General features: G+C 46.2%; 1 protein-coding gene across 1 annotated transcript in view; it reads left to right on the top strand.

Moving 5' to 3' along the window:
• The first annotated feature begins 228 nt into the window (after positions 1-228).
• CA7 (carbonic anhydrase 7) overlaps positions 229-27,040 on the top strand; it is a 39,703-nt gene continuing 12,891 nt past the window's right edge. Inside the window, exons 1-5 of the mRNA XM_040329365.1 lie at positions 229-335; positions 11,657-11,854; positions 16,845-16,963; positions 20,648-20,743; positions 20,832-20,894. Of these exons, the coding sequence (XP_040185299.1) occupies positions 296-335; positions 11,657-11,854; positions 16,845-16,963; positions 20,648-20,743; positions 20,832-20,894 (516 nt within the window). The 5' untranslated portion in view covers positions 229-295. The remainder of the gene's footprint in view (positions 336-11,656; positions 11,855-16,844; positions 16,964-20,647; positions 20,744-20,831; positions 20,895-27,040) is intronic.

Below are 27,040 nucleotides of genomic sequence, written 5' to 3'. Positions count from 1 at the left end.
TTACTCATCTATGGGCAGCTTTAGGGATAAGGTGAGAGTGAATAGTCTGTAGTTGTCCTTTAAATGGTGGATTATGTCTGGTGATTGCTTGTACTGTCCGTCCTTGACAGTAAGGAGAAGAGGTGGGGTGAGAAGAAGTTGGGCAGTTCCTATGTCCCTCCTATAAATCAGCTGGGCTGCTCCCCCCTCCCTCTGTCCCTTTAAGAGTTTGATTGACAACTGGAGTGTGCGGTATAAAAGCTGCAGGTGAGGTGCAGCCAGGACGATACGGGAAACTCACCTGCAGCGTGTGACAATGACGGGACATCACTGCTGGGGATACGGCGAGGAGGACGGTAATACTCTGATCAGAATAATCTCCTTCTGCACATTCCTCAGTGTATTAGGAGCACACAAGGCTCAACATTCACACTCCATATTCCGCTTTCTTATCATCCTCATCCCAGCACCGGGGGACGCCAACGTGCCAGGCACCGCGGCTGTCACCCCGTGCTAAGCCCCAACGGCATTCACTTTGTAGAAGGGGGGTACAGCGCAGCTGCGGGGAGCAAAAACTGCTCACAAAGTGGCGCTTAGACATTGAAAAAGAGAATGCAACTAGAGGAAAATAATCCCATGATTATTGGGGTACGGTGCTGGCCAGAGCTGCAGAGAAAAAAGACTTGGGGGGCTTATTTCAGATGATTGCAAAATGAGCAAAACAGGGTGTCCCGGCAATGGGGAAAGTGAAAATAATTCTGGGATGTATCACCTGATGGAGGAAGGAGGTCCTGATTCCTCTAAAGAGATCTTTAAATCACTAGAGGGATCCCAAGCAGGAGGAAGGAGGTCCTGATTCCTCTATATAGATCTTTATATCACTAGAGGGATCCCAAGCAGGAGAAAGGAGGTCCTGATTCCTCTATATAGATCTTTATATCACTAGAGGGATCACCAGCCGGAGAAAGGAGGTCCTGATTTCTCTATATAGATCTTTATATCACTAGAAGGATCACCAGCCGGAGAAAGGAGGTCCTGATTTCTCTATATAGATCTTTATATCACTAGAGGGATCACCAGCCGGAGAAAGGAGGTCCTGATTCCTCTATATAGATCTTTATATCACTAGAGGGATCACAAGCAGGAGAAAGGAGGTCCTGATTCCTCTATATAGATCTTTATATCACTAGAGGGCTCACCAGCCGGAGAAACAAGGTCCTGATTCCTCTATATAGATCTTTATATCACTAGAGGGATCACCAGCAGGAGGAAGGAGGTCCTGATTCCTCTATATAGATCTTTATATCACTAGAGGGATCACAAGCAGGAGGAAGGAGGTCCTGATTCCTCTATATGGATCTTTATATCACTAGAGGGATCACAAGCAGGAGGAAGGAGGTCCTGATTCCTCTATATGGATCTTTATATCACTAGAGGGATCACAAACAAGAGGGAAGAGATCCTGATTCCTCTATATAGATCTTTATATCACCAGAGGAGTCACCCGATGGAGGTAAGAGGTCCTGATTCCTCTATATAGATCTTTATATTACCAGAGGAGTCACTGATGGTGGTAGGAGGTCCTGATTCCTCTAGATCTTTATATCACTAGAGGGATCACCAGCAGGAGGAAGGAGATAACTAAAGTCTTATGTAGATGAATTATGTAGATGACTTAGGAGCTCCTTCATCCTTCTGGTGATCTAGTGATATAAAGATCTATATAGAACCAGGACCTCCTCTGTAGGGGAACCCTCTATAGATCTTTATATAACTAGAGGGATCACTAGCAGGAGAAAATAGTTCTGATTTTTCTGAATAGATCTGTATATCATTAGAGGGATCACCAGCAGGAGGCTAGCGGTTCTGATTTTTCTTTATATCACCAGAGGAGTCACCTGATGGAGGTAGGAAGTCCTGATTCCTCTAGATCATTATATCACTAGAGGGATCACAAGCAGGAGGAAAGAGGTCCTGGTTACCATATATACAGTAGATCTTTATATCACTAGAGGGATCACCAGCAGGAGGAAGGCGAAAAATAAAGTCTTATGTCGATTAATTATGTCGATGAATTAGGAGCTCCTTCATCCTTCTCGTGATCTAGTGATGTAAAGATCTATATAGAATCAGGACCTCCTGTGTGGGGGAACCCTCTATAGATCTTTATATAACTAGAGGGATCACCAGCAGGAGGATAGAGGTCCTGATTCCTCAATATAGATCTTTTTTATCACTAGAAGGATCACCAGCAGGAGGAAGGAGATAACTAAAGTCTTATGTAGATGAATTATGTAGATGAATTATGTAGATGAATTAGGAGCTCCTTCATCCTTCTGGTGATCTAGTGATGTAAAGATCTATATAGAACCAGGACCAGAACTCTTCTTTAGGGGAACCCTCTATAGATCTTTATATAACTAGAGGGATCACTAGCAGGAGAAAATTGTTCTGATTTTTCCGAATAGATCTTTATATCATTAGAGGGATCACCAGCAGGAGGCTAGAGGTCCTGATTTTTCTATATAGATCTTTATATTACTAGAAGGATCACCAGCAGGGTGAAGGAGGTCCTGATTCTTCCATATAGATCTTTATAACACTAGAGGGATCACCAGCAGGAGGAATGAGATCCTGATTCCTCTATTTAGATCTTTATATCGCTAGAGGATCACCTGCATGAGGAAGGAGGAGATACTTCCTCTATATAGATCTTTAGATCGCCAACACGAGGAAGGTGGTCCTGTTTCCCCTATTTAGATCTTTATATCACTAGAGGGATCACAAGCAGGAGGGGAGGTCCTGATTCCTCTATATAGATCTCTATATCACCAGAGGAGTCACTGATGGTGGTAGGAGGTCCTGATTCCTCTATATAGATCTTTATATCACTAGAGGGATCACCTAATGGAGGTAGGAGGTCCTGATTCCTCTAGATCTTTATATCACTAGAGGGGTCACCAGCAGGAGGAAGGAGATCACTAAAGTCATATGTAGAGGAATCGGGACCTCATTCGTTCTGCTGGTGATCCCTCTAGTGATATAAAGATCTATATATAGTAATCAGGACCTCCTTCCGGGATCCCTCTATAGATCTTTAAATTACTAGAAAGATATCCAACAGGAGGAAGGAGGTCCTGATCCTCCTATTTAGATCACTAGATGGGTCACCAGCAAGAGGAAGGAGATAGTTACATTTTTAAATAGAGGAATCAGGACCTTCTTTTTTTTCTGCTGGTGATCCCTCTAGTGATATAAAGATCTATATAGAGGAATCAGGACCTTCTCCTAGTGATATGAAGATCTATATAGAGGAATTAGGACCTTCTCCTAGTGATATGAAGATCTATAGAGGAATCTGGACCTCTTCCATCCCCCTGGTGACCACACTAGTGATATAAAGATCTATATAGAGGAATCAGAACCTCCTTCCTCCTTCTGGTGATCCCTCTAGTGATATAAAGATCTATATAGAGGAATCCGGACCTTCTTCCTCCTGCTTGTGATCCCTCTAGTGATATTAAGATCTATATAGAGGAATTAGGACCTTCTCCTAGTGATATGAAGATCTATAGAGGAATCTGGACCTCTTTCATCCCCCTGGTGATCCCTCTAGTGACATGAAGATCTATATAGAGGAATCAGGACCTTCTTCCTCCTGCCGGTGATCCCTCTAGTATCCCATTGATTGGATGAAGCAGTGAAGTGAAGTCACTCCTTCAGCACGCAGTCGGCGAGGGGTTAAGTCCCCGGTAGCGGGCGGCGGTGCTCACCCCATACATGGCTCTGTGGATCGCGATGTTCACACCACATTCTGCAGGTTGCAATGTAAACTTTGCTGCAGGTTAATAGCCGAGTTTCATGATGTGATAATGAGGAGAAAGGTCAATGTCTGCCCCGTTTGTGTTTTTGTGGATTGTAAACACATTTGTATCCCAATAAAAAGATATTTACAATCCACAAAAAACACAAATAAAGCTTGTTGTATAAATCTGAAGGAAGGAACTCGTGACCATCACTGACAGGGGAGAAGAGACAACGGGGATAAAGGTGAAGATCTGAGCTGTGTGATGTGCAGATAGAGATGTGGGAGCAGTCTCTTGTAACTTGACATGAATCTCTAGCGCTTCCGGTAACATGGTAGCAATCTCTAACAGTCTCTAGGGGTTTCATGTAATGTGGGAGCAGTCTCTAACAGTCTCTAGGGGTTTCATGTAATGTGGGAGCAGTCTCTAACAGTCTCTAGGGGTTTCATGTAATGTGGGAGCAGTCTCTAACAGTCTCTAGGGGTTTCATGTAATGTGGGAGCAGTCTCTAACAGTCTCTAGGGGTTTCATGTAATGTGGGAGCAGTCTCTAACAGTCTCTAGGGGTTTCATGTAATGTGGGAGCAGTCTCTAACGGTCTCTAGGGGTTTCATGTAATGTGGGAGCAGTCTCTAACAGTCTCTAGGGGTTTCATGTAATGTGGGAGCAGTCTCTAACAGTCTCTAGGGGTTTCATGTAATGTGGGAGCAGTCTCTAACAGTCTCTAGGGGTTTCATGTAATGTGGGAGCAGTCTCTAACGGTCTCTAGGGGTTTCATGTAATGTGGGAGCAGTCTCTAACAGTCTCTAGGGGTTTCATGTAATGTGGGAGCAGTCTCTAACAGTCTCTAGGGGTTTCATGTAATGTGGGAGCAGTCTCTAACAGTCTCTAGGGGTTTCATGTAATGTGGGAGCAGTCTCTAACAGCTAACTTGCAGGCAGTCTCTTGTAACTTAACATGAATCTCTAACACTTTCCTATAACATGTCAAAAGTCTCTAAGGTTTTATGTAATGTGGCAGCAGTCTCTAACAGGCTCTTGTAACTTGGAGGCAGTCTCTTCCAACAACTCCAATTTTTTCTGCAATATAGCAGCAGTCTCTAGCAGTCTCTTCTACCTTAACACAAGTCTCTAACAATTTCAGATACTGTAACATTGCAACCATCTCTAACAGTCTCTTGTAACTTGACATACGTCTCTAGGGATTTCATGCAATTTCATTGGTCTCTAATAGTCTCTTGTAACATGCCAGCTGTCTCTAACAGGCTCCTGTAACTTGGTAGTCATTTTTTATCAGTCTCTTGTAACATGACAGCCATTTCTAGCAGTCTCTTTTGACATGATCGCAATCTCTCAAAGTCTTCTTTAGCATAGCAAACTGTCTCCAGCAGTCTCCTGTAACACGGCAACTGTCTCTAACATTCTCCTGTAACATGTCAGTAGACTCAGCCGTCTCCTGTAACAAGCACACAATCTCTAGCAGTCTCCTGCAGAATGACAACAATCTCTAACAATCACATTATTCATATTATATCAGAAATCTTCATCACTTTCCTGTAAAATGGCAATAATCTCTAGCAGTCTCTTGTCAAAAGGCAGCAGTCTCCAGTAGTGTTCTGTGACATAGTAGCATCCTCTAATAGTCACCTTTAACATGCCACCAGTCTCTAGTTTTCTCTTGCAACATGGTAGCAGCTTCTAACAATTTCCTGTCATAAGGCAACAGTTTGACATGATAGCAACCTCTAACAGTCTTCTGTAACAAGGCAGCAGTCTCTAGTAGTTTTCTGTGACATGGCAGCAGGCTCTAATAGTATCCTTTAAACATGACAGCAGTCTCTAACCTTCTCTTGTAACATGGCAGCAGCCTTTAATAGTCTCCTTTTACACAACAGTGGTCTTTAGCTTTCTTTTGTAACTTCTTTAACAGTTTCTTGTCATTAGGCAACAGTTGCTTTTAATTCTCTTTGACATGATAGCAACCTCTAGCAGTCTCCTGTAGCAAGTCCTTGGTCTCTAGCAGTCATCTGTGACATGATGGCAGACTCTAATAATTTCCTTAAATATGCCAACAGTCTCTAGCCTTCTCTTATAACATGGTAGCAGCTTTCAACAGTCTCCTGTAACAAAGCAACAGTTTCCAGTAGTCTTCTTTGACTCAATAATAGCCTCTAACAGCCTCTTGTAACAAGGCAGCTGTCTCTAGCAGTCTTCTGTGGCATAGTAGCAGCCTCTTATAGACACAAGGGCCCAGATTCACAACCGAGATACGACGGCATATGTCCAGATACGCCGTCGTATCTCTGCGTTGCGCAGTCGTATCTCTGCGTTGCGCCGTCGTATCTATGCGTCTGATTCTTAGAATCAGTTACGCATAGATATCCATTAGATCCGACAGGCGTAAGTCTCTTACGCCGTTGGATCTAAACTGCATTTTTTTTTAACCGCTAGGTGGCGCTTCCATCGAATTCCGCGTCGAGTATGCAAATTAGCCGACGCAGTAAAGTTACAACGTTTACGTTAGGCTTTTCCCGGCGTAAAGTTGCCCCTGCTATATGAGGCGCAGCCAATATTAAGTATGGTCGTTGTTCCCGCGTCGAAATTTTAAAAACTTACATTGTTTGCGTAAGTCGTCCGTGAATGGGGCTGGACGTCATTTACGTTCACGTCGAAACCAATGACGTCCTTGCGACGTCATTTGGAGCAATGCACACTGGGATATTTTATGGACGGCGCATGCGCAGTTCGTTCAGCGCGGGGACGCGCTTGATTTAAATGATATACGCCCCCTACCCGCCGAATTTGAATCCCGCCGGGTGATTTACGCTACGCTGCCGCAACTTACGGAGCAAGTGCTTTGAGAATACAGCACTTGCCCGTGTAAGTTGCGGTGGCGTAACGTAAATCAGATACGTTACGCCCGCACAATTTTGCGCGGCTGTACGTGAATCTGCCCCATGCAGTCTAAAGCCTTCTCTTGTATCACTGTAACAGTCACCTGTCATAAGACAGAAGTTTCTAGTGGTCTTCTCTGGCATGGTAGCAGCCTCCAACAGTCTCTTGTAACAAGGCAGCAGTCTCTGGTATGTGTTAGGAAGATTTTCTCATTGATGGGGATACTGTGTATTTCTATAGGAACTGATTATATATTATTTCTATCGATTTATTGTATTAAAGACGGGGGATGGGAGTTCTGCGTATTGTCTCCCCGAACACTTTCCTGTCCTCCTTCGTAGGATGACCCCATAAGAGATCCCTTTACACCACGATATCCGATCTGAGGAGCTCAGGAAATGAGACTTTCCTCTGCTCCTCTTCTCACCCTGGGCAGAGGATGATATTACGTCCTCGGTGAACGACCGCGGCGATTTTCTTATACAGACACGCAGAACGCGAATTTCACCTGCACAGGTGTGAGCGACGATAACAGCGGGCGCTCCGCCGGAAAATAGGAAGTCATACGCCATAAAATTCATAACAGACTCATGCAAACTTGTAAACCTATAATAAAACCTCCTGAAGAGTGATTTGTTTATCGCCTTCCATCAGCGGCCATCCCAATATATAATGTCAGCGCAACATTTGCATTACCCAAGGTGCAGTTTGGGAAACATTATTTATCTTTTCCTTTATCTATTCCCTATATCCCCCCCCCACAAAATAACAATATGTATAATATATATATATATATATATATATATATATATATATATATATATATATATATATATATATATATATATATATATATATATATATATAATGAGACAAAGAGCATCATGCACATTGTCCTAATTTATTACTGCCATTAACTGTATTTTATTATTTTATTATTATATTGCTTTTTTTTATTATTATTAATACATTATACTGTTGTTATTGTTATTGTTATTATTTTGTTTGTTATTATTATTTTATTATTATTTTGCTATCGTTGTTATTATTATTATTATATTTTTTTATTACTATATTTAATATTTATAATATATATTTTTATATTTTATTGCTGTGACTCCTCTGCGCTGATTACAGGTGTGTGGCCGCATTTTACACCTTAAAGCGGAGTTCCACCCGCCATTTTCTTTTTCTTTTAAAGTCAGCAGCTACAAACACTGTAGCTGCTGACTTTTGATAAGGACACTTACCTGTCCTAGGCGCCCGCGATGTCGCCCCCCCCCCCCGAGGCCGATCACTTGATCCTGGCATATCCCGGGAACCACCATCCTTACTGAGGGAAACAGGCAGCGGAGCCTTGCGGCTTCACTGCCCGTTCCCTTCTGCGCATGTGCGAGTCTCGTGAATGGGCGGCTGCTTTCTGGGATACACACAGGGCCAGATTCAGATAGCCCTGCGTAATGTTGTGCGGGCGTAATGTATCTACGTTACGCCGCCGTAAATTAGGGCGCAAGTTCCGTATTCAGAAAGAACTTGCGCCCTAAGTTACGGCGGCGTAACGTATGTGGTCCGGCGTAAGCCCGCCTTAGGCTGGGTTCACACTACGATTTTCCCGTCCGTCAGCCGCATACGATTTATATGAAAAACCGTATGCGGCTGAAACGGACGGGAACGTATGGAACCGCACATATGTGCGTTTTCCATTGACGTAAATGTTAAAGAAAAACGTATGCGTTTGCCATACTGTTTTAAAAACGGCCGCAAAACCGTGGTTGAACACGGTTTTGCGTACGTTTAAAAAACGTTTTGCCAGCAAATCGTACGCACCCGGATGCATCTGAGTGCATACGATTTGCAATGCATTGTCTATCTATACGTTTTCCCGTCCGGGCCCGTACGTTTTCAATACTGAAATCGTATGCGGCTGACGGACGGGAAAATCGTAGTGTGAACCCAGCCTAATTCAAATTTGGATGATGGGGGCGTGTTTTATTCAAATTTAGTGTGACCCCACGTATTTGACGTTTTTTACGAACGTCCATACTTAACATTGCGTACGCTTCATATAGCAGGAGTAACCTTACGCCGGAAAAAGCCTAACGTAAACGACGTAAAAAAAAGCGTCGGGCGTACATACGTTTGTGAATCGGCGTATCTACCGAATTAGCATATTCCTTGCAAAAATCGACGGAAGCGCCACCTAACGGCCAGCGTAAATATGCAACTAAGATACGACGGCGTAAGAGACGCCAGTTGGATCCTAGGCAAATTTCGGCGTATCTAGCTTTCTGAATACAGAAAGAAGATACGCCGGCGCAGATTTGAATTTACGCGGCGTATCAATAGATACGCCGTCGTAAATTCTCTCTGAATCTGGCCCACAGTTTCCAGAAGGCAGCCAAGACGCACAGCTGCACCAGATTCCGAGTGCTCCAGTTTTAGTAAATTAAACCCAATGTTCCCCTTTGTTTCTACCTTAGGAGCCCTTTCACACTGCCAGTGCCCCAAAAAACGCTGGTAAAGCGCTTCTAAAACTAGCGGCGCTTTAACAGCGTTTTCGAGCCCTAGTGGGGCGCTTTTTACCCTTGCTAGTGGCCGAATAAAGGGTTAAAAGCGCCCACAAAGCGCCGCTTTGCAGGCGCTTCCCATTGATTTCAATGGGCAGGGGTGCTTTAGGCGCGGTGTGTTCATCGCTCCTAAAGCGCTGCAAAGAAGCTCCTTGCAGGACTTTTTTTGATGCCCTGCCAGCGCGGGGCCTCAGTGTGAAAGCACTCGGGATTGCAGATGAGGGATTGCAGCAAATCCTGAGCATTTCCTGCACTAAAGACGCCTGCACCTTTTTCATGCGGCGCGGTGCGAATTAAGCCCATACAAAATGAATGGGCTCAAATTGCACTGCAAAGAATCACATGCGATTCCTGTTCTGAACCCAGGCAGATATGAGACACAAATAATGCAAAGCTGTAGTCATGAATACCTCAGTTTGTAACTTTATATACAAGCAGCGTAAGCCCTGATTCACACTGAATGCGGCTTTAAAATCCTGCAACTTCACTTGAAATCGCACGACAGCGTCAGTGCGACTTCAGGTGTAACTTGGCTGACATCTGTGTGACTTTATGCACAGACGTCTATGCAAGTCGCACTGGAATTCGTCTCAAGCAGTGCAAGAACTACTTTTTCAAATCGGTGCTGCACCACAAAGTCGGCGTTGCTCTTTGACCTGTCATAAGACTTAGGGCCAGATTCTCGTACGATCGCGTAACTTTGCGCGGGCGTAACGTATCCGCTTTACGTTACGCCTCCGCAACTTAGATGGGCAAGTGCTGTATTCTCAAAGCACTTGCTCCGTAAGTTGCGGCGGCGTAGCGTAAATCGGCCGGCGTAAGCCCGCCTAATTCAAATTTGGATCAGGGGGGCGTGTTTTATGTAAATCTTCTGTGACCCGACGTGATTGACGTTTTTCCCGAACGGCGCATGCGCCGTCCATGGAATTTCCCGGTGTGCATTGCTCCAAAGTACGCCGCAAGGACGTCATTGGTTTCGACGTGAACGTAAATGACGTCCAGCCCCATTCACGGACGACTTACGCAAACGACGTAACTTTTTCAAATTTCGACGCGGGAACGACGGCCATACTTAAAGCGGTGTTTCACCCTAAAAACAAATTTCTAGCATGCCATCAAGCATACTAGCGCGAGCTACAGTATGCCTTTCTTTTATTTTTTGGCGCCGTACTTACAGTTTTCTGCCGTAGTGAAGTTTCAGACTCCCCGCGAGGAATGGGCGTTCCTATGCAGAGGGAAGATGATTGACGGCCGGCTATGGCGCGTCACGCTTCCCGGAGATAGCCGAAATAGGACTTGCCTCTTCACGGCGCCTGCGCACAGAAATCGGAGCTGACTGCGCAGGCGCTGTGAAGAGGCAAGTCCTATTTCGGCTATCTTCGGGAAGCGTGACGCGCCATAGTGGCCATCAATCATCTTCCCTCTGCATAGGAACGCCCATTCCCCGCGGGGAGTCTGAAACTTCACTTCGGCAGAAAACTGTAAGTATGGCGCCAAAAAATAAAAGAAAGGCGTACTGTAGATCGCGTTAGTATGCTTGATGGCATGCTAGAAAAAAATAATGTTTTTTTTTTTAGGGTGAACCCCCGCTTTAACATTGTTACGCCGCACTTACGCCACCATATAGCAGGGGTAACTATACGCCGGGAAAAGCCTAACGTAAACGGCGTAACTTTACTGCGTTGGCCGGGCGTACGTTCGGGAATTCGCGTATCTAGCTGATTTACATATTTCGACGCGTAAATCAGCGTACACGCCCCTAGCGGCCAGCGTAAAAATGCAGTTACGATCCGACGGCGTAAGAGACTTACGCCTGTCGGATCTAACAGATATCTATGCGTAACTGATTCTAAGAATCAGGCGCATAGATACGACGGCACAACGCAGAGATACGACGGCGTATCTGGAGATCGTATCTCCACTGAGAATCCGGGCCTTAGTACCTGAATGTGAGCTGGTATCAGCCTCCTGAAGTCCCTGTACATTAGAGCTCTGACTGGGAGAGGGTTGAAGCAGTACAAGGAGCCAATCAGTTTATGGGCTGACAAGAAGGATGCTGATAGGCGGAGAGAGCAGAGTGACTGACACCCATCTATTAAGGCATTTTGGTATTTGCATAACTCCTCCTAAGAGCCAGCCCACTGCCTACATCAGACACTACTAAGGCTGTGATGTTTACAGGAAGCTATGTACAGCACCCTCTCGGCGACTCAGACCGTCTGCCTGCATTGGATAGAGAAGCACAGAGACCCAGTGATGACATCACTTGAGTGACAAATCAGGTTGAGTTGAGACATTAGTCAGGAGGCGGAGCTGGGATCCCTAGAGAAGAAACTGATAGCAGCTATAATAATACTGGTGCCTTTGTAGAGTGGATTTGTCACTAACTGTCTACCTTTCCCCATCTCCAGGTCCCTCTGAGTGGCACCGCTACTTCCCCATCGCCCAGGGAAACCGCCAGTCCCCCATCAATATCGTGGCCAATCAGGCCGTCTTCAACCCCAGCCTGAAACCTCTGGTGGTGTCCTATGACCAGTCCACGTCCATCAGCCTCTCCAACAATGGCCACTCTGTCATGGTGGAGTTCGATGACAATGATGACAAGACAGGTGAGAGCACAGGACCGCTGATTAAAGGGCCACCCCATATCATGAAATCAGAGGGGCCAATCACCTTCATGGATGCAGATGAAAAGTTTTCACAAGACCATCGCATTTCGGGGCTCAACACTTCCCTTCATCAGGGCTTACAGAAGAAGATAACCTAAAATATTATGTTTAATATCATATACCTCCTTCATACTGCAACATAGCGAAGTCACACACAGACCAATGATTGGCCGAGGTCTCATACTGTTTATATTTGCACTGACAGTCCATATTTCGAGAGAAGGTTTCGGGAGATCCAATCCTTTTTGCTGGAAGTCCTATCGGCACCAGAGTCTGATCATACTGCCCACAGTGCCCAGTGCACTCTCTGGCCAGACCTGCCCCCCTCTCTCTGGTCAGACTCACCCCCTCTCTACTCAGACAGCTCCCTTTCTGGCCAGTCACGCCCATCTCTATCCCAACATACATATATCTCAGTGAGGACCCTCCTGATTAGAGTTGGGTCTGTTACTTGTGTGCCAACATAGAGCACAGGAGGGGAGAGCAGGAAGTGCAGGAAGTCCAATAGGAACCAGGGTCTGATCATACTGCCCAGTACACTGTGTAACCCAACAGGTCTGGTCAGACACTCCCCTCTCTGGTCAGACCTGCCCCCCTCTCTCTGGTCAGACACTCCCCTCTCTGGTTAGACCTGCCCCCTCTCTCTGGTCAGACTCACCCCCTCTCTAGTCAGACAGCTCCCTTTCTGGCCAGTCACGCCCATCTCTATCCCAACATACATATATCTCAGTGAGGACCCTTCTCTTCACCAGCATTACATGTCTCAGTGAGGACCCTCCTAATTAGAGGTGAGTCTGTTACTTGTGTGCCAAACTAGAGCACAGGAGGGGAGAACAGGAAGTGCAGGAAGTCCAGTTGGAACCTAAAAGGCCTGGTCAGACACTCCCCTCTCTGGTCAGACCCATCCCCTCTCACTGGTCAGACACTCCCCTCTCTATTCAGACCCATCCCCTCTCACTGATCACACTCCCCTCTCTGTTCAGACCCACCCCCTCTCTCTGGTCAGACACTCCCCTCTCTGTTCAGACCCATCCCCTCTCACTGGTCAGACACTCCCCTCTCTATTCAGACCCATCCCCTCTCACTGATCAGACACTCCCCTCTCTGTTCAGACCCACCCCCTCTCTCTGGTCAGACACTCCCCTCTCTGTTCAGACCCATCCCCTCTCACTGGTCAGACACTCCCCTCTCTATTCAGACCCATCCCCTCTCACTGATCAGACACTCCCCTCTCTGTTCAGACCCACCCCCTCTCTCTGGTCAGACACTCCCCTCTCTCTGGTCAGACACTCCCCTCTCTGTTCAGACACACCCCCTCTCACTGGTCAGACACTCCACTCTCTGTTCAGACCCATCCCCTCCCCTCTCTGTTCAGACCCACCCCCACTCTCTGGTCAGGTACACCCCCTCTCTGGTTGAACACACACCCTCTCTTCCCCAGCATTGCACATCTCAATGAGGTTCCTTGTGATCAGGGGTGTGTCTGTTACTTGTGTGCCAACATAGAGTACAGGAGGGGAGGGCAGGAAGTACTAAAGGCACCAGAGTCTGACCATACTGCCCAGTGCACTCTGTAACCTAACAGGTCTGGTCAAACACTCCCCTCTCTGTTCAGACCTGCCCCCCTCTATCTGGTCAGACACACCCCCCTGTGTTCAAACACAACCCCTTTCTGGTCAGACATGCTCCCTCTCTTCCATAGGATTACACCCCAGCATTACAACATGTCTCAGTGAGGAGCCTTGTCATTAGAGGTGAGTCTGTTACTTGTGTGCCAACATAGAGCACAGGAAGGGAGAGCTGGAAGTGCAGGAAGTCCTATAGGCACCAGAGTCTGACCATACTGCCCAGTGCACTCTGTAACCTAACAGGTCTGGTCAGACACTCCCCTCTCTGGTTTGACCTGCCCCTTCTCTCTGGTAAGACACACCCCCTTTCGGGTCAGACATGCTCTCTCTCTTTCCCAGCATTACATGTCTCAGTGAGGACCCTCTTGATTAGAGGTGAGTCTGTTACTTGTGTACCAACATAGAGCAGAGGAGTGGAGAGCAGGAAGTCCAATAGGAACCAGAGTCCTGGAACCTAACAGACCTGGTTAGACACTGCCCTCTCTGGTCAGACACTCCCCTCACTGGTCAGACCCACCCCCCTCTCTCTAGTTAGACACACCTCCCTCTCTAGTTAGACACTCCCCTCTCTGGTCAGACCCACCCCCTCTCTCTAGTTAGACACCCCCCTCTCTGGTCAGACACGCCCCCTCTCCCCCAGCATTGCACATCTCAATGAGGACCCTTGTGATTAGGGGTGTGTCTGTTACTTGCTATTTTTTTTTTTTTTTTTTTTTTACAGGTACTTATATAGCACCAGCACTTTACATATATATATTGTACATTCACATGAGTCCCTGCCCTCAAGGAGCTTACAATCTAAGGTTCCTTGCTCACATTCATACACACGCATATTAGGACCAATTTAGACAGGATCCAATTAATCCAACATAGAGCACAGGAGGGGAGGACATTTCCAAAAATCAAGGCATTATGACAGATCCAAGTGACAGTCAAGTTAATTATCAGATGAAATCAATGAGCTTCCGACACACCAAGCTGTCCTGCAAATTTTTTGCAACAATGCATCATTATGCAATGCCTCGGTGTGCGGCGGTAATAGATTGGCCCCAAGACTATAACTGTGGTAAACTTTAGTTAAATCATTACAGATAGATTGTTCTGCCTTTGTTATTCCAGAGTTTGGCCGGCGTCTATATGGTAAGCGGCATTGGCCTCGTGTGATGCCGCTGTGAATTTTCACGTTTTTCCATAGTATATCGCACAGTATGAGCGCTGTTATCTCACACACCCGGAGACGCCGCCTCCATCCACAGCGAAAAACGCCATCGCCAAATCCTGAGTCACTTTATCCAGAGATCGCCAAGACTGATTACATTCACCGCGGAGCCCATTATTTACCCAACGGGTGGATAAACCACAGAGCTGAACAAGATTTGATTCATTTGTATTTTCTGATTGGAGGAAGATAATCACTGCCTGGGACCAGTCACCAATCACATGTCACAGAGCCATTACAGCATTAGAAAACATGGCCCGCATTCACATACATCGGCGCATATTTATGCGCTGGGTTTCCTCGGCGTAAGCCAGAGTAGGTGGAAGTGGGCGTGAGCCATGCTAATGAGGCGTGACCCCATGCAAATGATGAATTGAGCGTCATAAAGATACGAATAACGTACGGCGCATGCGCCGTCCAGTGGACGCATCCCAGTGCGCATGCGCAGAATCACGTCGGAACTACTCCCTAAGATACGACGGATCACTGCCTACGACGTGAACGTAACCTACGCCCAGCCCTATTCACGTACAACGTAAACGACAAAAGATATGACGGCTTGTGTTCCCTGGTCCATACCTTTGCATGAGTTGCGCCTCCTATATGGGGAATAACTTTACGCCGGACGTACGACTTACGCAAACCGCGTATATTATGCGCCGGGCGCAACTACGTTTGTGAATCGGCGTATCTCCCTCATTTGCATATGTGCATAGGAAATCTATGGGAGCGGCAAATGCGCCTAGCGTAAATATGCGCCCACGATACGATGGCGTAGGAAAGTTACGTCGGTCGGATGAAGCCTATTTTCAGGCGTATCTCAGTTTATGGGCACGGCGCATAGATATGACGGCGCAAACTTACACTTACGCGGCGTATCTGGAGATACATCGGCGTAAGTGCTTTGTGAATCCGGGCCCATATGTCCAATCACACTGGTATTTCAGTTATGGGTGGATCCAGTGCTGTCCTCATTCTCAGCTCTCCATAGACTGCAGCCTCCACCTTCCCTCCCTGTCATCGGGGGGGATTTACCAAAACTGGAGAGTGCAAAATGTGGTGCAGCTCTGCATAGAAACCAATCAGCTTCCATGTTTTATTGCCAAAACTTTATTGAATAAGCTGATAGTTAGAAGCCAATTGGCTACCATGCACAGCTTCACCAGACTCTGAGTGCTCCAGTCTTAGTACAGCTCCACCATTGTGTTACACTATGGGCTAGATTCAGAAAGAATTTACGTTGGCGTATCTATTGATACGCAGCGTAAATTCAAAGCTGCGCCGGCGTATCTTCTTTCTGTATTCAGAAAGTAAGATACGCCAAAATTTGGCTAAGATCTGAATGGCGTAAGTATCTTACGCCGTCGTATCTTAGTTGCATATTTACGCTGGCCGCTAGGTTGCGCTTCCGTCGATTTACCCAAGGAATATGCTAATTAGGTAGATACGCCGATTCAGAAATGTACGTCCGCCCGGTGCATTTCTTTACATCGTTTACGTTAGGCTTTTTCCGGCGTAAAGTTACCCCTGCTATATGAGGCGTATCCTATGTTAAGTATGGACGTCGGGCCAGCGTCAAATTTTCCGTCGATTACGTCGTTTGCGTAAGTCGTTCGAGAATAGGGCTGTACGTAAGTTACGTTCACGTCTAAAGCATTGACGATTTGCGGCGTAATTTCGAGCATGCGCACTGGGATTCTTTCACGAACAGCGCATGCGCCGTTCGTAAAAAAGGTCAAATACGTGGGGTTACAATTAATTTAAATAAAACACGCCCACGTCATCCACATTTGAATTAGACGGGCTTACGCCGGACCACATACGTTACGCCGCCGTAACTTAGGGCGCAAGTTCTTTTTGAATACGGAACTTGCGCCCTAATTTACGGCGGCGTAACGTATCTGAGATACGTTACGCCCGCAGAAAATTACGCCGGGCTATCTGAATCTAGCCCTCTCATTGCAAAGGGAAACCAACGAGTCAAACACACATATCTGGGCGCGATGTTACATCAAGAAACCTCCTCAGATTTTATATATATATATATTTTGCAACTTTAAATTTTTCTTTTTTTTTCATGCAGTGCTCAGCGGAGGACCCCTTAATGACTCGTATAGGCTGAAGCAGTTCCATTTCCACTGGGGCACCCAGCGCCATGAGGGATCGGAACATACGGTGGATGGGAAGTCTTACCCCTGTGAGGTGAGGAACGGGCAAAATTCTGACCCCTACTAGGCACTGATGGAAGCGGGAGGGGATGGCTGTGATTGGCTAAAGAATTTGCTATAAACACTGGAAAAATAAATGCTTCTCTCTTAGTACATACATACCAACTGTATGTATGTACTATGATTTTCTGGGACAACCCCCCCCCCCCCCCCAAAAAAAAAATCAAAAAAATCGAGCACTAATCTTCATGCTCCCCCTAAGCACTAATCCCCCTTTCCTCCCAGTACAAATCTTCACCCCTGCTGAAACCCCTTCTCCTGGCACAAATATTTGCCCCCCCCCAGCTCAAATCCTTTCTCTCCCCATATGCCCTCAGCATAAACCCCCTCCCCCAAAAAATGTCCCCCCTAACACAAATCCTTCACCCCTTGGTTGGGATGAGTAGAGGCATAGGCCCAGATTCAAAGAGATCTGCGCTCTATTTGCGGAGGCGCAGGGCAACGATTTTGCCCTGCGCCCCGCAAATATTTTGCGCTGCCCTCGATTCACGGAGCAGTAGCTCCGTAAATTGCGAGGGCGCGCCGGCAAAATTGCCCGGCGTAAGCGCGCGCAATGTAAATGATCCTGCCGGGGGCGGGAATCATTTAAATTAGGCGCGCTCCCGCGTCGAGCGTAGAGAGCATGCTCCGTCAGGAAACTTTCCCGACGTGCATTGCGGCAAATGACGTCGCAAGGACGTCATTTGCTTCAAAGTGAGCGTGAATGGCGTCCAGCGCTATTCACGATTCACTTACGCAAACAACGTAGATTTTAAATCTCGCAACGCGGGAACGTGGCTATCCTATAGCATTGGCTGCGCCTGCTATTAGGATGTGTAACCTTATGCGAAACCCGACGTACGCAAACTACGTAATTTGCGTACGCAGGGCTCGCGCAACGTTGTGAATCGTGTTAGTATGCAATTTGCATACTATACACAGATCACAATGGGAGCGCCCCTTAGCGGCCAACGCAAGAATGCAACCAAAAATCTGCGTGGCATAAGAGCCTTATGCCACGCAGATTTTAGGCTGCAGTCGGCGTAGCGATGTTCCTGAATCAGGAGCATTCGCTATGCCAGGGCAAGTAAGCAATTGCGCTGTGTAACCTATGGTTACACGGGCGCAATTGCTTCTTGAATCTGGCCCAGAGATGCCAAATGTCCCACATTTGCTGGGACAGTCCCACAATCTCTGATCTCAATCCCAATGATGCGTGTCTCGGGCCATGTCCCGGGATCACAGTGTCACCCTTATGTGAGGTACTGCACATACAGGCCCAGATTCTCGTAGGAGTTACGCCGGCGTATCTCCAGATACACCGTCGTAACTCTGAGTTTGAGGCGTCGTATCTATGCGCCTGATTCTTAGAATCAGTTACGCATAGATTTGTCTTAGATCCGACCAGCGTAAGTCTCTTACGCCGTCGTATCTAAGTTGCATATTTACGCTGGCCGCTAGGTGGCGCTTCCGTCGATTTACACGTTGAATATGGTAATGAGCTAGATACACCGATTCTCCAAACGTACGTGCGGCCGGCGCTTTTTTTTACGTCGTTTACGTTAGGCTTTTTTGGGCGTAAAGTTACCCCTGCTCAATGAGGCGTACCAATGTTAGGTATGGACGTCGGAACAACGTCGAATTTTTCACGTTTTACGTCATTTGCGTAAGTCGTCCGTGAATGGGGCTGGACGTAAGTTACGTTCACGTCGACTAGGCATTGAGCGAGCGCAATTTAATTTGAAAATTCGACGTGATACTGAGCATGCCGTTTCTAAAAAAGCGTCAATTACGTGGGGTCACGATTAATTTCCATAAAACACGCCCACCACTTCCACATTTGAATTAGGTGGGCTTACGCTGGCCCAGTTACACTACGCCGGCGTAACTTAAAGCGCAAGTTCTTTGAGAATACGGGACATGCCGCTCTAAGTTACGGCGGCGTAGTGTATCTCAGATGCGCTACGTCCGCCTAAAGATAGGCGATTCTACGAGAATCTGGCCCACAGTGATCAAGGGCTGTGAGTGGGTGGTCCCAGCACAATTAGAGGCATGGTTTAGGTGGGTCTTTCAGTAGGTAGGTGGGGTCTGAGTCGGTCCTTAGGGGAGGACTTGAGGAGGACTAACTCTGCCCATGGGGACCAGGATTGAAGTGTGTGCAAGTATGAAGTTGCTTTGTTAAAAGTTCATTTATATATATTTATTGCTTGTTTATTCATAAATATTATAGATATTTGATTTTTGTGTCCACAAAAAATGTAAAAAAAAACAAAAAACATTTAAAACATTACATGGGAAAAACCTCCAGGAGTCATTTGCTGCCCACTGGCCCTCTAACTTACCTCCTCCTTCAAATCCCTTGATTTGGCCTTTGGCCAAAACGGTGAAATATTTTGGTTAGTTTTCACTCATTCCCAATTGGCAACAAAGTCACAGTTGATTAATATGTCAATCCAACATTTTAATATTCCTGATATGTTCCTTACTGTACCATGTACTTGTATGAGAAAGTCTCCTGTTCTCTTTGTATTGCCTCCTTTGTGTAAAATCCTTGATCTTCCTGCCAGCCCCTCAGTTTTCCTATTAAAAACTGACCACACTAGGCATGAAAGCACAGCGGGGTCAGTTTTCTGGCTCTGCTGAGAACTCAGGGCCGGATTCAGATACATTGGTGTATCTCTCCGCCCGGCGTAACGGATACGTTACGCCGCCGTAATTTAGGGCGCAAGTTCTGTATTCAGAAAGAACTTGCGCCCTATGTTACGGCGACGTAACGTATGTGGTCCGGCGTAAGCCCGCGTAATTCAAATGTGGATGGTGTGGGCGTGTTTTATTTAAATTTACTGTGACCCCACGTATTTGACGTATTTTGCGCCGTTCGTGAAAAAATCCCAGTGTGCATGCTCGAAATTCCGCCGCTTTTGACGTGAACGTAAATTACGTCCAGCCCTATTCGCGAACGACTTACGCAAACGACGTAAAATTTTCAAAACTGAACGACGTCCATACTTAACATAGGATACGCCTCATATAGCAGGGGTAACTATACACCGGAAAAAGCCGAACGTAAACGACGTAAAAAAATGCGCCGGGCAAACGTACGTTTCTGAATCGGCGTATCTACCTAATTTGCATATTCGACGCGTAAATATACGGAAACGCCACTTAGCGGCCAGCGTAAAATTTGCAACTAAGATACGACGGCGTAAGAGACTTACGCCAGTCGGATCTTAGTCAAACCTATGCGTAACTGATTCTATGAATCAGGCTCATAGATACGACGCCGCACACTCAGAGATACGACGGCGTATCTGGAGATACGCCGTCGTATCTCGTACCTGAATCTACCCCGTAGTCTATCCAAAGATCAGACTTGCGCTGACATGCCCCCCTGCACAGCTAATCACTGGGAAGATCAGTGTGCTGCTGGTTCTCATTCCCCAGCTCTCAGAGCTCCTTAAGCAGCTGAGAACAGAGGGAATGTGATCACTTTTTTTTTTTAAAGGGAAAAAAATCTGTATTCATGTTTATACACACATGTTTTGCCTTTCATTTCTATTTTAAACGGAATGGGTTGTTTTAGAAAAGTGAGGGTTTACTTACTACTTCAAGCTGTCGTCTGATTGGACGGGACTCTGACGCACATCAGACTGACCTGGTTTGATCCTCTCTCCCGCAGCTCCACCTGGTTCACTGGAACGCAAAATCGTACCCCACTTTCGCAGACGCAGCCGGTGCGCCCGACGGCTTGGTTGTCATCGGGGTCTTCCTGGAAGTGAGTATTTCTGTCCAATCACAGGACACACAGACAGATGACTTCTGTTAAACGCCGAGATCTAATAAAGAACTTCTCTTGTTTTCAGATAGGGGAGGAGCACCCGAGCCTGAACCGGCTCACCGACGCGCTCTACATGGTGAGATTTAAGGTGAGTGGTGTTTTTTTTTGGTCCTTTAAAATGGAATTTCAGGCACACGGCACAATTTAGCAATAGATCTGTAAATCAGATGACACAGTTGGAGGAAATGTTCAGAAGAGACGACTAAGGCTTGGTTCACACCTAGGATGCGCCAAAGAAGCTCATGTACCTTTTGGGGGTTTGAGCCTCATACATTTTTTTTATCCGTGCATCTATTAGGGCACCTTTAACGATGACTGGCACCACAAGCGTGATCGGCCTTTTTCACATGTTCCATAAAACATTCGCTCACGTTCACAGAATGCTTCGATGTTAATTCAGCCTTAAGCCTCATACACACAATCGGATTTCCATCGGACAAAGATGTGGAATTTTGTCCGAAGTGCGTTGGCCGCGAACTTGGTATGCATACAGACGGCAGAACTTTTTCAGCCAACATACACTAAACTATGTGGTTTTTCTGCTCTTTAGCGCCACCCTTTGGGCAACTTCTGCTAATGTTGTCTTATGGTTAGCATAGAGCTTTCTTTTGGTGGTGTTTGATCACCTTTTTTTTTTTGCGCTATAAATAAAAAAAAGACTGAAATTTTGGGGGAAAAAAACAATTTTTTCTTTATGTCTGTTATAAAATTTAGCAAATTGGTAATTTTTCTTTATAAGGAATTATGAGGGCCCCTTACACAGCTTCAGGCATGGGCCCTCCTGGTGCAGAGAACCGGGGGGGGGGGGTGCTGCCACCTGGGATTGATTGAGAAGCGGGGGGGGGGGGGCTGCCACGAATCTAATTGAGAAGCGGGGGGGCTCTTTACAAAAAAATATATAATAAATGGGGGGTAGCCACCTGGGCCCTTTAATAAAAAGAAATAAAAAAATATTTATAAAAAAAATGAGGGTTGTCATCCCGGGCCCTGGGGATCTCTCAAAAAATTGGCCCTTTAATAAAAAATAAAATAAAAATATATTAAAAAAAAAATATATTTTTTAATACAAAATAAATAAAAAAAAAGGGGGGGTTGCCATCCGGGGCCCTGGGGACCTCTAAAAAATAAAAGAAAAAAAAATTGTCCCTTTAATAAAAAATAAAAGAAAAATATATTAAAAAATATATATATATTTTTTAAAACAAATGAATAAAAAAAAAGGAGGGTTGTCATCTGGGGCCCTGGGAACCTCTGAGCCCTTTAATAATATATATATATATAAGGGGGTTTTCCACATGGGGCCTTGGGGACCGCTGAGACCTTTAATAATAATTATCTATCTATCTATATAAAAATATCAATATAAATAAAAAAACTATATAAAAAAAAAAGATTTTTTTTTTATAAAAAAAAAGGAGGGTTGTCATCCGGCCCTCTAGGCCATTTCATGTGGCCCTCGCACCTCTCCTGCAGCCGCAGGAGAGCTTTTAGCCCTCCTCTGGTCCTCCTCCAGACCCTTACTTTCTGCTTTCAAGCAATGCATCCAGCTTCTTCCCAGCAGCAGCATAAGGAAAGGGGGGTGCACTGTGATGTAAGGGAGAGTGGGGGTATCATCTTCTCATGGTGGGGTGGCTCATGACATCTAATGTAAGGGGAGGGGATATGCTGGACATCTAATCTTACAGATACAACCGGCCCATTTGAGGGAAATCCTAATGCTGATGTGGGCCACAATGAAATTGAGTTTGACACCCCTGATCTAGAGGATGCTGGATGTCCACCAGCCAGGAAATGAGGCGGGCTCTTTTTGACTTGCTACAGCTTCTAATGTACATTGTGAGAAGCTCACAGTGTGCAGTGAAATCAGAGTAGGGTTGCCACCTGTCCAGGATTCACCCGGACAGTTCGGGTTTGGAATCAAGTGTCCGGGTTTCAGAAAGCCTGAAACCCAGACACATTATTTAGCCTGGACTATGGCTTGCCAGCAGGGTTTATGGCTACAGTTGTCTCTTTCACACTGCCTGAGAGAGGGCTCGATCTACACCTATTTACCCCTCCCCCACCCCGTCCCCTCTGTGTCTGCCCACACTCCAATCCTCAGTGCTGTGCCTCAGAAAAGGAAAGTTGGGGCTGGAAATTTGAAGTCCAGCAGCCTCAGATACATCTGGATGAGAGGTGCTGACTGCCAGGGGGTGAGTGAGCTCACCATCCATCCCTGTCTTTGAATGTCTCCCCCCCTCTCCCTTTTCTCTCCTGCCTCTGATTGAGTACACAAAGGTGAATCAGGGTTCTCAGAGCACCCCTTACATCGGAGTTCCCCTTTACACCAGAGGCCACAGCTTTCCCCCTTACATCAGAGTCTTCTCCGTACATCAGAGTTCTCAGTGTTCCCCCTTACATCAGAGTCCTCCTGTATATCGGAGTTCCCAGTGTTCCCCCTTAGATCATGGTTTCCAGAGCATCCCTTCTATTGGAGCCCCCAGAGTTCCCCCTTATATCAGAGTCTGCAGAGTCCCCCCTTACATTGAAAGGGAACTCTGTGAGTTCAGATGTAAAAGGGGAACTCTGAGGACTCTGATGTAAAGGGGGACTCTTGGTATTAACTTCATATGATCATAAATGGTGTTTAATAGCAAAATATATGTATTGGTTATACTATAAAAAAAATACCGTGGGCCGCTAAAGTGTTCGGGTTTGACTTGAAGAAAAGGTGGCAACCCTACATCAGAGGAAGCCACTTCAGACCAGGAAAGGAGCCGGTACAACTGTGCAAGACTGAAGGGAAGGCCGAAGATCAGATTTAATGGTCTATTTTTTATAAAGACATTGGATTCCGGAGCGGTGGGGTCAGGTGGGCAGTGAGTGGACAATGGCCGCCGGTACACCTGGCTGTGAGTTGTCACCTCGTCATATCTCGGCAGGAAAGGTAAATCTTCTAATCTCAGCTGGGTCAGTGATATTTACACTGGGAGCCGCCGGTGATAGCAGCATTGAGTCACTATCCATGAAATCCGCCTATTGTAAACCTTCCACCACTTCCAGCCTTCCAGGTTCAGCTATAGATGGAGCTGATATGTGAGCCGTGTTCTCTATACTGCTCTGTGTATGGAAACATATAGAAGAGAATTCACAACTTTCCTCTTATTGGATGTTCCCGTCTCTGATTTCACCCCCCCCCCCGCCCTGAACAATCGGGTGATGTCAGGGTCTTTGTGCGCGCCGCATTGTGCGCTCCATGGACGGTATTTGCGATAAATGGGAGTTTTTGTTCTGATGGTTTGCTAACATTACAGAGAATTGTCTTCTGCACGGAAAGTCCATTCTTTGTCGTTTTCTGTGAAAGACATTGTGTGTGAGCGGAGGAACACAACTCCCATACATCTCAGGTGACACATATAGAGGGGGGGGGGGGGGCATAGGAAGAAGGAGCGGGATTTATATTCAATGTATACATTGTTCTCTGTATTGTCATCAGCCGAGCGTGGCGGCTCTGCTAGGACAGGAATGGTCATAAGGGGGCTGAGGGACAGGCAGAAGAGGCATTTTTGTTGTATGTAGGTCCTGTTACTAATGGGCACAACCAGGGCCAGATTAAGAACATCATGGGCCTGGTGCTGAGGATTTTGGTGGGGCCTTTTAGGCTGCATTCACACCTCCGCGACAAGTAACGCCGCGTACGCGGCGTATTTTGCAGCGAATAGTGTAACTTTTTTTTTACAAATCCTTCCTATTGCTTTGTATGGCCGATAGCCAATGCCGCCTGAAAAAAAGGGTCCGGGACTTTTTTTCATGCCGCAGGTGTATGGCGTCTATGAGATGTGAACCATCTCATAGACAGCAATGGGAATTCTCCCCTCCAGCGGCACGAGCGGCCGGCGTCAGGCGTTTGGTCGCGGAGGTGTGAATGGGGTGTAATAAATAATAAATAAATGTGTGGGAATGACATGAACGCAGCCCAGCCAAGGCAAGTGACCAAAGGCACAGAACCCAGAAGGAAGACCGGGTGAAGATGGAAGTGTCCAGGCCCCGCCTGATTCATCGCAGCACTGGAGGGCTCAGTCTGAAAATTGAAGTGTACACTAATGTTCTAATATGCTGTGCATACTTGTACGTTGTGGCATAACCTACCCCAGGGCCTCTAAAAAGTAGTAATGTCAGGAAAGTTTACTACAGCTTTATTATCACAGGATCCCAGGAGCCTCTCATGGGGCCCCCTACTGACCCGGTGGACGGTGGCCCTTGGGCAGTGCCTAAGTGCACAGTTGCCAACATTTAAAAAATATTTTCAGGGCCACTTTTTTATATAAGTGCTATATTTAGAGTAGCTGAGATCCCCGATGTTCCTCTATACATCATAGTAGTAATCACAAAATTAAATGAGTACTAATAATGGGGCAGAACAAATATGAGAACTGATATTTCCTTTAGTTGAACTAACAAAAGTGTGTCCAATCTAGAGCTGGTAACATTGAGGATATTCAGTATAATTTTAAAGAACTGTTTTTGTGGGTAAGCGACATAGGGGAGGAGTATGGACGGTATATAAGTGGGAAGTATGTGCAGGTGAGGGAGAGGAATGTGGAGGGTCTAACAGTGGGCACTATGTACTCCTGTACAAAGGGTACGGAAAAAAGCACTATGTACAGGAGAGGAGTGTGAAGGGTATGACAATGGGCAGTATGTACAGGAAGAGTGAGGGGGTATGACAGAGGGTAGTACGTACCAGAGAGAAGTGTGGAGGGTATGATAGGGCAGTATGTACAGGAGAGGAGTGTGGAGGGTATGACAGTGGGCAGTATGTACAGGAGAGGAATGTAGACGGTATGAAAGTGGGCTCTATGTATAGGAGAGGAGTGTGGAGGGTATGACAGTGAACACTATGTATAGGAGAGGAGTGTGGAGGGTATGACAGTGGGCACTATGTATAGGAGAGGAGTGTGGAGGGTATGACAGTGAGCAGTATGTACAGGAGAGGAGTGTGGAGGGTGCGACAGTGGGCACTAAGTACAGGAGAGAAGTGTATGACAGCAGGCACTGTTGATGGGGCAGTATGTACAGGAGAGGAGTGTGGAGGGTATGACAGTGGGCAGTATGTACAGGAGAGGAATGTAGACGGTATGAAAGTGGGCTCTATGTATAAGAGAGGAGTGTGGAGGGTATGAAAGTGGGCTCTATGTACAGGAGAGGAGTGTGAAGGGTAGGACAGTGGGCGCTATGTATAGGAGAGGAATGTGGAGGGTATGACAGTGGGCACTATGTACAGGAGAGGAGTGTGTAGGGTATGACAGTGGGTACTATGTATAGGAGAGAAGTGTGGAGAGTATGACAGTGGGCACTATGTACAGGAGAGGAGTGTGGAGAGTATGACAGTGAGCACTATGTACAGGAGTGGAAGGATATTTAGGGACTGAGTAGTGGTTAAGCAGGTCATACATGGATTGAAATTACGCCAATTATGCAGAGACCAGCCATAGTCAATCTATGTATGGGCTAGCTGGTTTTACACAAGTCAATCTATTAATCAACTTGAGTACAACCAGCCTTTTTTTTTTTTTTTTCTTAAAACAATCAGTGCTGCCAGCTAAAGTTAGCAACACTGATCATTGTACGCACTGGCAGAACACAATAACACTGCAGGAGTGATTCCCCCATCCACAGGTCAGCAGGTAAGAGGGTGTGTGGGGACAGGCTGGGGAGAGATACTAGTCAGTGGCTGGGTAGGCACTGGTAGTATCAGAGCCAGATACACACAGGTTACATACGCCACGATCGTTAGAGCGAGAACAATAATTCTAGTACTAGACCTCCTCTGTAACTCTAAACATGTAACCTAAAAAAATGTAAAGCATCGCTTAGGATACCAAAAAAAATTGTGCTAACTTAACTAACTAACTGTTTTTTTAATGAATGTAACATTTTTTTCCAAAAAAACATGTTTGAAAAATTGCTGTGCAAATACCGTGCTAGAGCTGCACAATTAATCGTTAAAAAAATCGTGATCTCGATTCAACCCCCCTGACGATCTTCAATGCAGAGTTTGCTGATTCTTTCATATAACAAGTGGAGAGACTTTCAGCTGTCAAAAGAAAATATCTGGGCAGTCTGCCAAATTTTTAACAGGAAACATTGTAACTGACACTTCCTTCTTAGATCAAAGGGATACACTTCTGTGTGTTAGGGCTCTTTCACACGTCCGTTCAGTTTTTCAGATCAGTTTTTTTTTCATCAGTTGAT

This window comes from Rana temporaria, chromosome 11, assembly GCF_905171775.1.
Source record: "Rana temporaria chromosome 11, aRanTem1.1, whole genome shotgun sequence".
In the NCBI taxonomy this organism is placed as follows: domain Eukaryota; kingdom Metazoa; phylum Chordata; class Amphibia; order Anura; family Ranidae; genus Rana; species Rana temporaria.
The sequence above is the reverse complement of the archived record's forward strand: the minus strand, read 5'-3'. Positions and strand labels throughout refer to the sequence as shown.